The following is a 15,263-nucleotide window of genomic DNA, read 5'->3' as shown; positions in this document are numbered from 1 at the left end:
CTTTTGTTACTGGCGTTCAAATGGAGCGGGGGAAAGTTGGCCGAAGTTTACGGATTGGGTTAATAGTATTCAACATTTTCGTCTTTGTTATTTTATTGGCTCTCGTACGACGAGGTGTTCCTTAAATGACTGGATTAAAAATCACCGCTCGAAGCGAACACGCTACTGCTACCTGTTGCAGCGTCGCTATCTCAGAACAAATCCTACATCTAAATAATCTTACTGTTTTACTAACTCGCAAATTTTTTCAAATAAGTCCACTTGTTTCCATAAATCTTAACAGAGAGGAGCTGGAAAAAGAAAGTCGCAAAGTCTCAGAGAGAAAGTACAAACCCGTACTTTACGACCTTGAAAGTATCACGTATAACAGGTTCATGTTAAAGGATAGATCATAAGCAGTTCTGTTAAAGTCAAGTTCTTGGGGCATTGTTCGTCTTCTTTAGTTTCGGCACCCTCCACCCGTGAGATTTCAAGTAGTCCCGAACAGCTCGTGAAGTTATTTCCAGTGGTGGAAAGTATGGCCCAACTCTAGTCCGTTTCCACCAGAGTCCAGAACGTGCTTCTTCACTGCCAATTCTTGTGAATTTATATAGGTAGCGTTCACCACGAATAACTCTAGCGAGGGAAGAAAAAACAAAAGAAAAGGAATTCAGCTTCATTTAGACCCAAGGGTTGTACAGCCTGTGGTGGGTGACGCGCTCAGAAGGTTGGGCCATTAAGTGACAGACACGTTTTACAGTAAATCGAGTAGTCTGGGTCCAGACTCGTCCCCAAACTCTCCCTAATTATTATTCGAAAGTAACGGAAGACAGAGCAGGTTGGTTGGGCCATAAGGCGACAGACACGTTTCAAAGTAAATCGATTAGTCTGGGTTTAGACTCGTCCCTTGTCCATCCGTAACCATTTTTCGAAAGTAACGGAAGACTGAGCAGAAATTACTTCATCGCAAAACTTGCACAGTGTGTTGTGTAGGACGCAAATACTTTAGACCTTCCCTCACGTCATGCGCATTTGTCCAATTCTTCGAAGAAGTGAGTGGGAGCGAGTCCGAACGTGAACAGTGAAGGCTCACGAATTGAACAGTCGACGAAAGGATAGGATGGGGAAAGCGACGAACGCTAATAGCTCGTTGGACCATTCTCTGCTGAACAAGTCGCACGCGTTTTCCAAATGCGCTAGTATGGGTTAGCGACAATAGTGACAATAATAGTACAACAAAACTAAACAACAAAAGAGCATCACTATGCAATACTTACAGCGGAGGAGTACCATTAGAGAATGGGTTGTGAGCTATCAATGAAGTGGCCTGTTCATCATTAACAAGAAGTTTAGCTGCCAAGTGTATCAGCCAAGGGTTGTACTGAAAGTTCTGAAAAACAGAATTAGATTTGCGTTTAGAGAAATACCATAAGCAGCCAATGAGAACTCCAAGTAAAACAACCAAACTGCCTAAAGCGTGGTTAAACGCGAGCGAACAAGTTTTGATTGGTTTTAGTTTTGCATCTGATTGGTTAAGAGAGTGGCGTGAATTTTCTCGACCAATCACAGAGTGAAGTAAATCTAAAACAAAAGCAAAAAAGGAAGTAAAGCCTGCACTGTAGCCGAGTGGCCCATCCAGGTGGAGCTCATTCCGGTTTTCAAGCAAGATACGCCAAGGAGTATTACTACTCCCCGCTGGATGGAATGCTTCACTCTACCAGGTTATTCCAAGCATTTTACCAGGCTTTTCTTGCAGTTCTCTGATTCCCATTTGAAGGGAAAAAAAACTGCTACCACTAAATATATAGCCTTGTCTTTTCCACTGTTCGGATCGTTGGCGGCGTCTTCGTATTTAGGCCTCTAACTTATATTATTTCTAACAGGCGAGCCATTTCTAACACTAACCTGAAAAGCTGCAAACCACATGAGCCAGTCCAGTCTGTAGTGATAAGGTGAAATGAGACAAGGCCGCCTTCGGGGATCACCTGGTTTGCATTTAAACTGATATTCTTCCCAGATCCCGCCTTCTTCATCCGGTATTACTGTCAAATTTCTAGTACCTTGGAAGATCACTTCGGTTCTTTCTTTTGTTACACTAGGGAAAGGAAACAAGATTTCATATATTACGAATCCAACACTCGCGCTGTAACCAAATTTCTAGGTTTGTGAAGAAACTAATTTGCTATTGAGTTTGTGTGTTTCGCTTCGCATGTCCCTCCAGCCAATCAGATGTGTGCAAAATTCAGTTCAGTTTACAAGTCTACAAGTGAATTAACGAGAGGAAAAACCAAAGAGTGGAAAGTCGAATACAATCAGAGCCCGTGTGGATGAATCAGGGCGTTGGCAAAGCGTAGAAACAAACCTCTGTGATCCTTACACTGGACTAATTTTGACCTTTTAAGAGCAAATTTGTTTACATTGCCGAATTGATAAAAAAGTTGGAGATTGACATAAGATACATGTCTGTAAGACAAAAATCGAGAGCTATGAAATTTGAAAGCCCGCCAGTTCTACGCTTGAGACAAAACGAATTGAATGCAGTGAACAATACCTGGCTTACAAGGTTTTGAATTTTGTGTTACTTAAAGTACCTTCCAAAGGCGCCATAAGTGTTCACAATCCTGAAAGAGTCGAACGATGTGTTCATAGCTTGTCGAGAGGACAGAAGATTCTGCACCACAGGGATACTAAGATAAGCTAACACGACTCCAAGCATGAGCTCAAACACACGACGAACACAAAGACCTACAAACAAAGACAAGCCGCAAAGAAACAAATAAACAAACAATTGATTCGTACCACGTACAACTAATTTTTCACACATTTTCTCAAATGTTTGCTCTTATAGACACACTGTATATTTTGACTTTCCAACAGCAGACGAGAGAGACTGATTTGCCGAGTAAGCTTTTTAATAAATTCGATTGAGTGTCCAAAGTAATTCTGGATTGCTTCGTTTTTGCTTTATCTCGCTCTGTGATTGGTCCAGAAAACTCGCCTAACTCTCTCAACCAATCACGGCTTGGTCGCCGACGATTTCCCGGGCTTTAGGAAGTTTGACCGGTTTTACTTTGAGTTCTCATTGGCTGCCTATGGTATTCCTTCCTTCTGATTGGCCAATTAGACTACGTTGATTTCGTTAGCGCTCTTCAGCTACTATCTCATGTAAAATACACCGATTATTTCAAGACTGCCTTGACCTTTACATACCCCAGGTGGGTTTTGTCGCAGTTGCACCAGTCTTTTGGAGATGCTGTATTCTAATCACTTCTCTCTTGGCTGATGATGAGGAGAACAAGAAAGCCAGGCTTTTGTCATCAAAGCACAGGAGACTGGGAAGAATGGTCAGCCAGTTTAAGAAACTCAGGTTGCCACTGATGATCAAAATAACCTAGCTTAACAGGAGTAAACAACACAACGACCTCAATGGCTGATCAAAAATTTAATTATGACCATAATGAAACTCACTAGCCTCAGCAGATCCTGTAATTTTTTGACAGCATGGGTCCAAACTCTGATTCAGAAAACACAGGGGTATTTTTAACCCCTAAGTCTAAAGAAGCTAAAAAATACTTAACAGTATGTAAAGTTTAAATACTTCTGGTTGAGTTACAACAAATGTTTTTTTTTATGGAAGAATTGTGATTTCAGACAAGTAGAAAAAATACCAGGGGGGAGGGGAAGGGGGTCAAGGAGTCTGAACCCCAAACCTAGATTTATCACTGAGACAATATATGTTCAAATTTTCTCTTCTTAAAATAACCAGGCTATGAAAATTAGCAGACTTATGACAGTTATGATCCTAGTGGTATCTAAGAGGATTGTCACACATGAATCTGAAGCATGGTCTAGCTTGCCAGTGAATTCCCTGAAGCTCAGAGTCAGAGTTAAAATCCTTGAGGGTAACTAAGTTTTTTTTCAGTTCCTTGCTCCTAAAATGTTTAACATCTTATGGCACAGGGGAATGAAAAGGTGACAATACAGAAAACTCACCTGAAAAAGAATTTGTAAAATGCCACACCAAATTCGAAATCTTCTTGTCAGAAAGATGAAAAATGGAACCACCAACTCAATGAAATGATTGACCAAAGTTTCACACTTGTGGAGTATTTCTGGAGACTGGTGCATAAAATAACTCATAGGATTTGGCACTGGCTGAGTCTGTCAAAGATTGGATGAATATTTTTTTTAAGATTACATCCACTCTTCCAGTTAATGGAAGGTCATCAAAATTAATTAATTATTGATACAATTATTAATTTGAGGCGTGAGTAGTCCAGTGGTCAGTGTGCTGGACTCTGGGTCCGACGGCCCGGGTTCAAGTCCTGGCTGGGGCATGACGTTGTGTCCTTAAGCAAGATGCTTCACTCACATTGCTTCGTCTTCTCAGATAGGACATAAAACCGTAGGCAGGGTTGGGGTAGGAGATGTTAATTTCCCACGCACGAGATTACTGTGAGGTGGATGTCCTCCCCTGGGGTGGGATGGGTGGAAGATGTAACTTTTAAGGTGCATCTGAATATATTCATATAGATATTTGTGCCAAATAAGTATTTATTAAATTAAAATTAAAAAAATTATTACCTCATAGTGATAGTTCATACATGTCAGATCCCGCCAGCATTGGTCACCTCTTATCTTGATCAGTCCCTTAATGATAAAAAACATGCAATATTAGAATTACAAATAAATATATACTCCAAGGGAACCTATCATTGATCCTTCCTTTACAAGTTTGAAATCAGGTACCTTGGGTGAGTGCTGTAAAAATTCTTACATCTGAAGATGATGTTCACAACTGAAGTTCAACACTATTGCTGACAGTTTTCCTATACCTAGGGTTAGGTCAGAGCTCTGCCTATGGAAGCTTAATCAATATCATTTCTATTTATTTAATGAAACAATACATTCTAACTAGTTTAATCAATACTTCTTGCCAAAACTTACTGCACCAATCATAATGCGAAAGATAAGCCATCTGTATCCCCACACAACCACCAGAGGTGTCGGTGTGTAACTGGGTACTTGCTGTAATTTAAACACTGGACACAAAAAGATAGCTAGGAAACCAGTCTCAAGAAGCTGTGATTCCCAACCTATAATGAAAAAGAAATTATTTTGTATTTAAAATGCAAAACCAACTATATTCTACAAAACCAGCTATGTTCTAAAAATCCACACAAAAAATATATATTGTGATTATACTTACCAAATGAGTACCTACAACAACAAAGTAATAGAAAAACATTTAGATTTACAAGTGATAAATGTATGAAAATCTACCAACAATCATTTTTGTTGATTTTAAAATTAATCTTCATTGGGTATTTGTAATGCAGGGTTTGTTTACCAGGTAGTCCCATGGTAACTGATATAAAAAAAAAAAGTTGTGCCAGTAATTATGAACTTTAATGTAAGTTTTCATCTTTAATGCCATCCTTACTTGCAGTCACAGGTAAATTTCATTATTATTCATGGCCTTGTTTAAAAAACCTCAGTTAAACCCTTTGTCTTCCAATATCTAAACTGTACTTCTCCTTCTAAGCTGCCATGTATCTACTTGTGGATCAGTCATGAGAATTTGTTGTTGTGTCATAATAAAACCTTGTAGCTAATGAGTCTGTGTTTTTCATCTCCACTCTCCAGGATGCATTTGGTGATATTTGGATTTGTCTTCTAATATTTTTAAGCATCTCATGTCTTTGACTCATTAAAAGTTGACAGGGACAAGACACCCTATCAAACACTTACCATCTTTGCCCAATGTTGACAATAGAATGATAGAGAACCCACAGTAAGGCCATAATAATCATGTTTGCACATCCTGATAGTAGGATGAGTCCTGAGAAGAACATCCCAGTATATGCCAAAATGTCCAAATGCTCGTCAATCTTGGTTTTGTCAGTGAAGAGTAACAAGGTTGGAACATGAAGGACTTTTGTCCACCCAGCATCATCAAAATGTTCATCAATTTTTTTCAGATATAAGTCTGATGGAAGAAGCCCGTTTTTTCCTAGCAACTGTTTGTTTTGATTCAAGGCAACTGCAAAAGCCACAACTGAAAATAAGAAGAGGAAACTGTCCATTAAAAAAATTCAGAGATCAAATTGACCAATCTCTTGAACTTGATCATCGACTTAAAGGTGTTTTGATACCACAAACGACTAGTATATTATTTTTATAACAATTACAAAGGAATATTATTGCATGTGCTCTGTAAATTGGACACCACAGGAGAAACCCACAAGTATTTCATCATCTATAGTTTAAAAATACCAATGTATTGGCATTCTCAGACCTACAACAATGATAGGATTTTGTTCCCATGAATGTATGCAAGGAGAAACCATAATCATGTCTTTTAACCTTTCACTCCCACGAGGAACCAAGACAGAATTTCTCCTTACAATTGTCAATACAACATCAACCAGATAAGTGATGAGAATTAAGAAAAATATTAATTTGGGGATAATTGGTTGATACAATACTAAATTCTCTGAACTAACATCAAAAGAATTGTATGGCTGACAGTAAGGAGAGTTACAAATTTGATCTGGGAGTTAAAGGGTTAACCGAGGTACTTAAACTTAGGTCATCTAAATTGATCAGACATCCATTGTACTGATCACATCAGCTGTTTTAATGAACATATACAAGTCTACAATTCTACAGTCCAGCACTTCACATGTGGGCCTAAAACTGAACTTCTGGACCTGTTTTCGGGAATGATGACGGTTAGATTTTTTCTTTTGAATTCATTCCCCGTACAACAATAAAGTATGCATATCCCAAACTTAAATCTTGGAAATACTTTCTAAAAATCAAGTTTCTTTCAAATTCTGTTAATAACATAAGTGAGTAGTTGAAACAACTTACAATAAATAAAGCCAAGTGACCTCAGAAACACGATCCTCGTCAGCCAGTAAGTTCCAGGTTCCAAATCAGTTCGCCTTGCCTCAGCTGACACTTCCTTAGAGTCCTTTTGATCGCAAGATTTTATTTCCTCAACTTTCTTCGCGCCTTTCCCTCCATTAACAGACCCTTTTCTTTGCCTCAGGCCCTCAAGTAACTCCATAACAAACCACACCTCTCTAAGAACATTAAGACTAATGGACTAATTTTTCTAAAATAAGACTTTGGAACCCTCGATTTGCAGTTCATGCCGCCATCTTGGATTCACATGAACGACAAATGGCGCGAAGCGATTGGACCGAGTCAACTTAAATAAAGGTTCAGTTGGCAGAGGAGAGCAGGGCGGGTTTTACAGAGAGTTTCACTCAGAGGAAAATATTTTAAATTACTTCTAGTGTAACCTTTCTATGAGGGAACGCAGGGAGACGCTTAAAACACGATTTTATTCGTCACGCAACGTTCAAGTAACTTTTTCGCGTAACAACACTTGTAATTAACAATTATTCGCCGAAGGCCTATTGACCAGTAGCTAGTTGTCCTGAAATGCTCATGTTGACAAAATAACTAGTAAAGCAAACAGGATTCTTGGTCTTGTAGAAAGGACGTGCAAGGGTATGAAGGAAGAAAATCCGGCAGGGCAAGCGACAAAAAAAACACCGCCTCCACCTCCTTAAGTCTAAGTCTAGACATATCTACGTACATTCAATTCTGTACTGCTTCTGATTGGTACCTCTTCATTAAAAGGGATGAACTCTACAAAAGAGTCATAGACCCCATACAAAGGCAGACCACCCAAAAGAAAAGGGGAAAAAAAATTTTTTTTTTCCTTTGAATGAATATTGTTAAATAATCTCCGAGACGAAGCCGAGAGTATAACGGTCCGGTGGGATGCGCACGCTTAATTGGTCATGGATTGTCATATTCAATAATCCCCGAAACTTCATCTCAGGGATTGTTCAATAACATTCACTTCGCCTTCGGCAGATTAAGGAAGGAGTGTCGGCAGGAGCGCTAAATTTCAAAATGGCGGCCTCGCGTTTTGCCAGTTATGTTATCGAGGAATATGCGTAACACAAGTACCCACCGCTCAAGACATAAGTAACCTGCAGGCCGGCCTTTTTTTTGCATTTTCAGGAAACGGAGACAAGCACAAGGCAAGCGCGAAGTGGGAGTCACACGCCATAGTGGGAACTGCGCTTTAACCAGCCTGTCTCTTACCATCACTCACTCACTCACTTGGTGTCCAAATTCATAACTTAGAACATAAAGGAAAATTGCAAATATCGAGCCAATCTTCTCTACAAATTGTATTGCCAATTTAGAGGGCCGTAGCCAGACTTCAGAACAAGACGAGGCAAGTTTCGAGCGCCGAAGGCGCTAGCCGCTAGGTAGGTTTGGGGGCATGCCCCTCCAGAACATTTTGAAATCTGGAGGTTCAGAAATGCTCTTTTAAGCATTTTCCGTGGCATTTTTCCTCAGAAAAGTCAATCTTGGGCCAAAATCAAGACGAGGCATTTGCCTCGTCTTGCCTCATGCTATCTACGGCCCTGATTTAGTTGAAGATCATAGATCAGGCGAAATGGACCGACTGAAATGAAATCGGCAAATGTCATCTGAGTTACAAAGGCACAATGTCAAGAACGTAAGTTGCAAGAAATATTTAGCAAATTTTTATACCAATATTTCCCTAGACATTACACTGTTACCAACTAGTACCGTTTAGCAGTATTATATTCACAGTTTGAGGCCAACATTGCAGTTTGCCAGACGATGATAACTCAGAATATAATTGTAAAAGAATTCATTTACGAAAAAGAGAGACTAGAGTTGAAACTCCGTAGAAAATATGTATAAAGTTGCTAAATGAACCACAACATTTTGCTAAAATAAAACTCCGAAACTTCTTAAATTTCCAAGCAAAGGGGTAACAAATTTACGCGAAAGAGAGCTCAAAAACAACCAAAACTCCGCGCAAAATGTCCACGTCAGTTTTCCAATGTCAGGGTTAGAGTTCTTTAACGTGATTGGCTAATTTGTGAAATCACGCGCGCCGCGCGTGAATACAAAGAGAATACAAAGGGGGGAGATGAAGAAAAAAATTGTCCCTTGAAATTTGAAAACGAAAGAGATTTTCTACAATGACGCAGAGGAATCAAGAGACTTGACTTTATCGAAGTTAAGTGTGATTTTGCAACGTGGTTTGTAGTTTGTAACGCAGCAATGCATGTTTTAAAAGCCAAGTTGTTCACTTAATGAGCGTCGTTCTTAACCCAGAGATAGACATGGGCTCCAAAGATTTAAAAGAGGCTTAATTAAAATTCAGTAGATAAATGCTTAACCTCGTCTGGAAAGCATCATGTGTGTGAAAATAGCATCCATCAAGGAAGAGAAGTGTCATTCAGCCACTTCACGCCGTGACTGGGAGGGAAACTAGTATTCCTGAGCTGTAAGTAAACTTAATGCCTCTCTGACTTGACACATCCTTCCCTTAAACTAAAGACTTTTATTTTTTGCTTTTCTTGTGACAGTTGTCCTAAAAGTTTCCATCCGCAGTGAAGCGGGCGAGGATCAAGGCAAGGCAACGCACTCATGCAGCAATGCTTACATCCTGAAAGTGAATGGAAAGGACTCTTCTCCTTATCTCAGAGGCCAGAGAAAAGTTACTGCAAGACTCGCCGTGACTGAACTGAGATTCGTGTGAAAAAAGACAATGAATTTTTTGATGAATAGGTATGAGTTCGAGACTATAGGAGGCAACTTAATTAGTTTCGTTCCTTGGCCATGCATTTAAATATTTCAGCTTCTTTCTACCATGAAGTGTGAGCGGATACCGACGAACTCTCCGCGAAACAGGATTACACCGTGAAATGCTGGGGGATAATTGCCTTACATCAGGAAGGAGGAGCATCATGCAACGAAAAGTGGGAGCCGCTCAAGCGGAGTTAGTCCCTTACATGAAACGAAACGTCTTCATTGTTTGAGAATTTCTTCTAACAACATACTCTATGAAATTGCGAGATTCGCAAGTCGAAATTTCTCAAACAATTCATTGCTTGTGCGACGCGAAGTTCAGGGCATGGCCACGAGTTGAAATCCACTAACAACGACTGCACGCAGGCATTTCTGAGCACCTTTTTTCCGTTATCCGAGCTAGCTGGTAGGGTTGTGACGTTTTCGAGTCGCGTTAACCTCTCGTGATATATGTGGGGCTGTCGACATCCAGCACACTGTAAAAAGATATACTTCCTCCATCTACCAGAGCGATTTTAAGTGGAACACGAGCGCATTCCTTTTTCATAGCGCTCATAACCGCCAGTGAAGGGGGAGGGTCACAAAACCTGAAAGTACAGAATTGACCAGTTTCATGATAAATTACACCTTAACCGTGGCCTGACTGACTCAATTAGGAGCGGGGTGGGTTACCGTGCATAAGGTCGAGGCTTCCGACTTACAGCAGACAAACATAGCAACATTTGACTAAATTAAATGAGGATTTTTAATCGGAGGACACCGTCAGGTAGGCACGAAGCCCCCTGTAAACGACACTTATGGTTGCGAAGGAAAAGATTGGACAAACTACATATAACAGACTCAAAAGTTCGACGTTAATTGAAGAATTCACTTCGCATCACGCTTCACAACCCCTTTTCTTCATTCCTTTTAAGAATGAGTGTGGATTTACAAGGTTGTATTCTTTAACGATTGCTCCTTGGCGAGTTGGGAAGAAACAGTAAATATAGGGACCTGAAAGAGTTGGAAAGGAACCCAGTATTGATCTTATTACTTGGAGAAATGACATTTTTAAGAGTAATAGGAATTGTAACCTTTCCTATTAGCACTACGATATTTGCGGTTTAAACTGAATCTGAGATTTGGAACTCTAGGAGGATAAATGGGGGCCCATTTTTTGAAACTTTTCAAAAGTAGAGCACAAGCACAAGTTACCTGCATACAGAGACACAGAAGTCTGGAGTCCCTGGATCTGATTTCTTGAAATTCAGCCCTGGCTGATAAACATCAAATGCTATTTGAAGAGATTGCTGTTTTGTGCTGTAGAGCAAATAGCAGTAAGCAGACATTTTAAAGTCAATGACAACCCATCAGCCCATTACAGAGCAGTGGTCATAGTGATACACAAATTAATATTATATTTAATATCACTGTCACTTTTCACAGCTCTCCTGCCTTAATTTTGGCCTGTATCCTCACTGCTTGCTCATGGCCATGCAGTTGCAGACTTTCCTATGACTTGATATTATGCAAGGACGTAATGAGCCCTCTGAAGGAAAGCTCCCTAAAATGTTTAATAAAGAGGTACCTTAAATCATTAGCTTCAGTCATCCTTTGGTTTTTGATTACTTGTAGCTTGGACAAAACTGCAGCTAAAAAGGCACCAAAGTAATATTAGAATACAAAAGCTGAAACTCTACTAGAGTGTTAAGGGCTTGCTTCCGGTGGGACCCTGAAGTCCTTCCCAATCATCCTTGCTCCTTAGGTTTTCCTCCATATTCTCTAGTCTTCTTCTCTCCAGAATAAACAACACCCCTAATTCCAATTCCAATTCAACTTGGAGACAAAGGCCAATAGGAGCATCCCCATGCTTATCCTGATTAATCTGATTCTACTGATTTTTTTGTTAATTTAGCTCCATAAAAAGACTATAGATACAAGGTATCATATAACATTGACACATCTCAAGATTTCAATGAGTCTACTTTGAACACTACATATACATGCAACATACCTGTGGAGGTGGCATCCTCTGGCCTCACAAGGGGTCTGCAGCCATCTTCACTGGTCCAAAGGTGGGTAACAGGAGATGACACCAGTGGTTTGCTACCTTTACCATGAGCAGCATCAACACTTCCTTTACTTTGAACAGATGTCACAGTTTCTTGTTGTTTTTTCTTCTCTGGGCTGACCATGTCAGTCTGTGTGTCTGATCCACGTTTTTTTCTAAACAAGAAACACATTCACAGTGAATCTAACACCATATGCATGGTAAATTTCAATATGACAGGCCAGTGACTTAAATTTCATAGAGTTAGAGATATTCAAATATTCAACAATAATTATTGACACATACCTAAGGTTCTTGCTTCTGAAAAACATGCAAAGTATAAGAATTTAACTATACCTTGATTGATGTCTTAGAACTGTGAATCCCAAGCGCAGAAAATAAGCGTAAACCTGGAATAACACAACACAACACAGATTTTAAAAAAAGAAGAAAAATTGTTACAATAAATATCAAATATATGGAATATGTTCTTAGAGCTGTCAATAAAAAACTCTAACACCAAACATTTCATTAGTGTGGATACTTCAATTCATTAGTTTCAAAACCCTGAAAAACATTAAACCCTCAGCACTCATCATTAGAAGGACTTAAACATATAGAAAACCCAGAGATTACAGTGTACAAAACTTGGTATCCAATACAGGGAACCATTAAGACATAAACTGATCATGGCACATCTTTCTTCAAATAAAACAAACACAATTTCATTATAAGTATTAAAAATCTTAAAATTATATTTCCACCAACCAGATAGAAATCAGGAGGGAAACCATCAGAGAGCATAGTCATATAGGCCTACAGTGCATCAGATTAAAAATAAAAGGAAAATAAACTTTATGTTATCAGTGATAATACAACTTGGATACAGGAAAGGAAATGATCAATTAGAAACACTTTGATAGCATTTCTATATTATAAGGTCTAAGCAGACATCATTTTCAACTTAAAGAGTTCAAGCTTTACACTTGCACATGCAGTTTACTCTGAGATATGTTGAGCAATATATGCACATGCCAATACATGCATAATGTATGCATATACTATGTAGATTTGTAAATGTATTTTGTTTTGAAAGAAGGAAGGACATATCATTCTTGCTACCTGTTGAAAAGACATTGGAAGTCCACCATAATACAGTGCCAGCAATCCCTGAAGAATTATATTAAAGCAAGTTATCATCAGTAGGGATAACTGTAAAAATTTCACCATTCAGTTTATTTCACTTTTGAGAGTGTATTATTTAAAGATAAGAAAAAGTAGACATCCTGTGTGACTGTCTGTCTCTTCAGTGAATTAGCATATAATTAATAGAAAATTTAAATGTAACTTATCCACTTTACCAAAATATCTCTGGTCAAAGAGAAAAAAAGAAGGTGAGTATGGGTAAGTATGGTGGGTCACTATAGCTGGTTCTGTGTGATTTGCTTATAAAAATAAGATAGTACAAAAGAATACTCAGAAAAACAAAAATGAATTAATCAAATACCCAAATGAAATGCAATATACCTGTTCAAGAAGAAAAAGAGCTTCATGTGGTTGTAGTAACATTTTGCCATGTTTTTGATGTCCAAAGTGCTGCCAGTGAGGACCCTGCAAAAAGGGAAGGCAACTTAACCTTGATAGCTTGTCACCTGAATCTGTTATAACAGAATTCATTTCTAATGTCAAACACCTGACAGACATATGCAAGAGACTTTGACAAGTACACAATTGGTCAAGGCCTAGATCCAGACATATGGGCTTTCATTTATCAACTTTTCTCAGAATGGTAGCCCTTCCATCACTTTCTGGTGGAAAAAAAAAACTTACACACTAAGCTCTGTGGAAATATGCGCTAGAGCATAAATCAGTGGGCAAACAATCAAACAAACAAAATTTTTTTTAAACATTATACATGCATTTCTAGACAACTATTCACCTTTGTTACTGACATCTCCACAACTTTTTCACCAGGAACCCATGTGCCTACAGATAAGTTGCTCCTGTCAGAAACATGAATCAAAATTGCAATCACTAATTGTATTAACTGATGTTGCGGAGTCTTCATGATGCTATTGTCGAGGTAAACGTTAGGATAATGAATTCTGCAAGTAATGATAACTGCCATAATCTTACATAATAAAGTATGCAAGATTAAATTACAGAAATACTTAAACACTGATTGAGTCAGATGGCACGTTCAGAGTTGATTTTAGTTTTCTGATGAATAACATCTCATGCATTAAGCAATCAAATTTATTTTTGCATTTCTTTAGAACCATGAAGCAGGGACCTCGCCATGTTTGTCTTGGTAGTGTTTAAACCAAACTAAAACCAACTCCGAACATGCAATTCAACTCAATCCACGTTAAAGTATCCCTGTAATTTAATCTCGCATTCTTTATCAGGTAAATTTATTGCAGTTGTCAATACTCGCAGAATTCACTATCCTCGCATAAATTGCCTTGACAATGGCGTCATGAAGACTTCGAAAAGTCGGTTCATATCGCTATTATTTACGTGTTTATGTATAACTAAATCTTAATTGATAACTAACTGTATTGTATAAAAATTATTTCAGTAAGTGAACTTTACATTCAAGTTCTAATCTTAAAGTCATTCGCAGAAAGACATTCCAAGTCACAATAAGTAGTTTGTTACCCGCGGTGTGGTAAGAGAGCAAAGAAAAGAACTCAATAAAATATACTTTTTTGCAACTCTTTGTTCCTGTAGGACATCTCCATGTTCCTGAAGCAAGGACGACAAGATTTTTTCATCTGCATCTACATCCGGAGCGAATGCCTTGGGTCCTCCTTGCAGTGGTAACTGAGAAGGTTTCTTTTTGTGTGCTAGTAGATCTTCAGGGCTAAAATTTGGGCAGAGATTAAAGGTATTAAAATAAAAAGAAAGAGCCTTCTTCACTTCGCATAGCACTAATGGGTGTCTTTCTGGGCATTTAATGACCAAAGTGAGATGAGCCAAAAACTTTACCAAAAACTCGTTCTCAAATTGCAAGAGCAAGGTCTTACCAGAATAAAATATTCAGATCAGACATGACTCTTTCTTTGGAAATAGATACTACGTCCTTTCAAACAACATCCAAATAACTAGAGACATGATCTTATTATATAAAAGAGGACAATCTCGTACACAAAACAGCCGCCATCTTGGCTTAGTATCCTCGCCAGAGGTTCCGTATATTTGCGGGTTCCCAGTCTTTACTCTATGAGTTCACATCAAGCGAGCAGGTGCGCGCATCAACCTTTATTGTAAGACTACTCCGTGAGCCAAGCAAATCTTGTATTTTCATTCGCTACTCGAGTGGGCAAGATTAGATGAACCTGTCTTACAAATGCTTGAGGCCGGTGCGCATGCTTCACAAGTTCAAGGCTTTCTAGTTTTTTCTGCTAAGAGGAAAAAGTTCTCTAAAAGTTTAAGCCAAGTTAGAGTCGTAGAATTTTTTTAAGCAATTATACCATAGAAAACCGCGAAAATTTATCTTATCTTATTCTAAAGTTCCACGTCAAAACCGCAAGGAGGCGTCCAATAAAACGGAAAGGCTATTCAATGGGTACATCTATCTCTTGTCAAT

The 15,263-nt window shown here is 38.8% G+C and overlaps 2 protein-coding genes across 3 annotated transcripts; both read right to left on the bottom strand.

The window, feature by feature from the left end:
* Window positions 1–75: 75 nt before the first annotated feature.
* LOC113664647 (lipase maturation factor 1) lies at window positions 76–7,182 on the bottom strand. The gene is made up of 11 exons (XM_027180284.2): window positions 6,856–7,182; window positions 5,731–6,037; window positions 5,189–5,199; window positions 4,927–5,075; window positions 4,564–4,629; window positions 3,973–4,140; window positions 3,190–3,370; window positions 2,571–2,724; window positions 1,885–2,074; window positions 1,257–1,369; window positions 76–615 (listed from the first exon to the last, which is right to left on the bottom strand). The coding sequence occupies exons 1-11, from the start codon at window positions 7,052–7,054 to the stop codon at window positions 411–413; spliced, it is 1,743 nt and encodes a 580-aa protein (XP_027036085.2). The 5' UTR covers window positions 7,055–7,182; the 3' UTR covers window positions 76–410.
* Window positions 7,183–9,374: 2,192 nt separating this feature from the next.
* LOC113664637 (uncharacterized) lies at window positions 9,375–14,877 on the bottom strand. 2 transcript variants are annotated; one of them, XM_027180264.2, is made up of 11 exons: window positions 14,701–14,877; window positions 14,379–14,537; window positions 13,611–13,674; window positions 13,199–13,282; window positions 12,794–12,841; window positions 12,440–12,487; window positions 12,029–12,081; window positions 11,636–11,847; window positions 11,210–11,273; window positions 10,837–10,941; window positions 9,375–10,229 (listed from the first exon to the last, which is right to left on the bottom strand). In XM_027180264.2, exons 1-11 carry the CDS (start codon window positions 14,724–14,726, stop codon window positions 10,076–10,078), a joined length of 1,017 nt encoding a protein of 338 aa, XP_027036065.2. In that variant the 5' UTR covers window positions 14,727–14,877; the 3' UTR covers window positions 9,375–10,075. The 2 variants fall into 2 exon arrangements, with proteins under 2 accessions (XP_027036065.2, XP_089041471.1); XM_089185345.1 differs by having other exon boundaries at window positions 13,611–13,657; window positions 14,701–14,857.
* Window positions 14,878–15,263: the final 386 nt, after the last annotated feature.

Source organism: Pocillopora damicornis, chromosome 10 (assembly GCF_964200805.1).
Source record: "Pocillopora damicornis chromosome 10, jaPocDami1.2, whole genome shotgun sequence".
NCBI classification, from domain to species: domain Eukaryota; kingdom Metazoa; phylum Cnidaria; class Anthozoa; order Scleractinia; family Pocilloporidae; genus Pocillopora; species Pocillopora damicornis.
The sequence above is the reverse complement of the archived record's forward strand: the minus strand, read 5'-3'. Positions and strand labels throughout refer to the sequence as shown.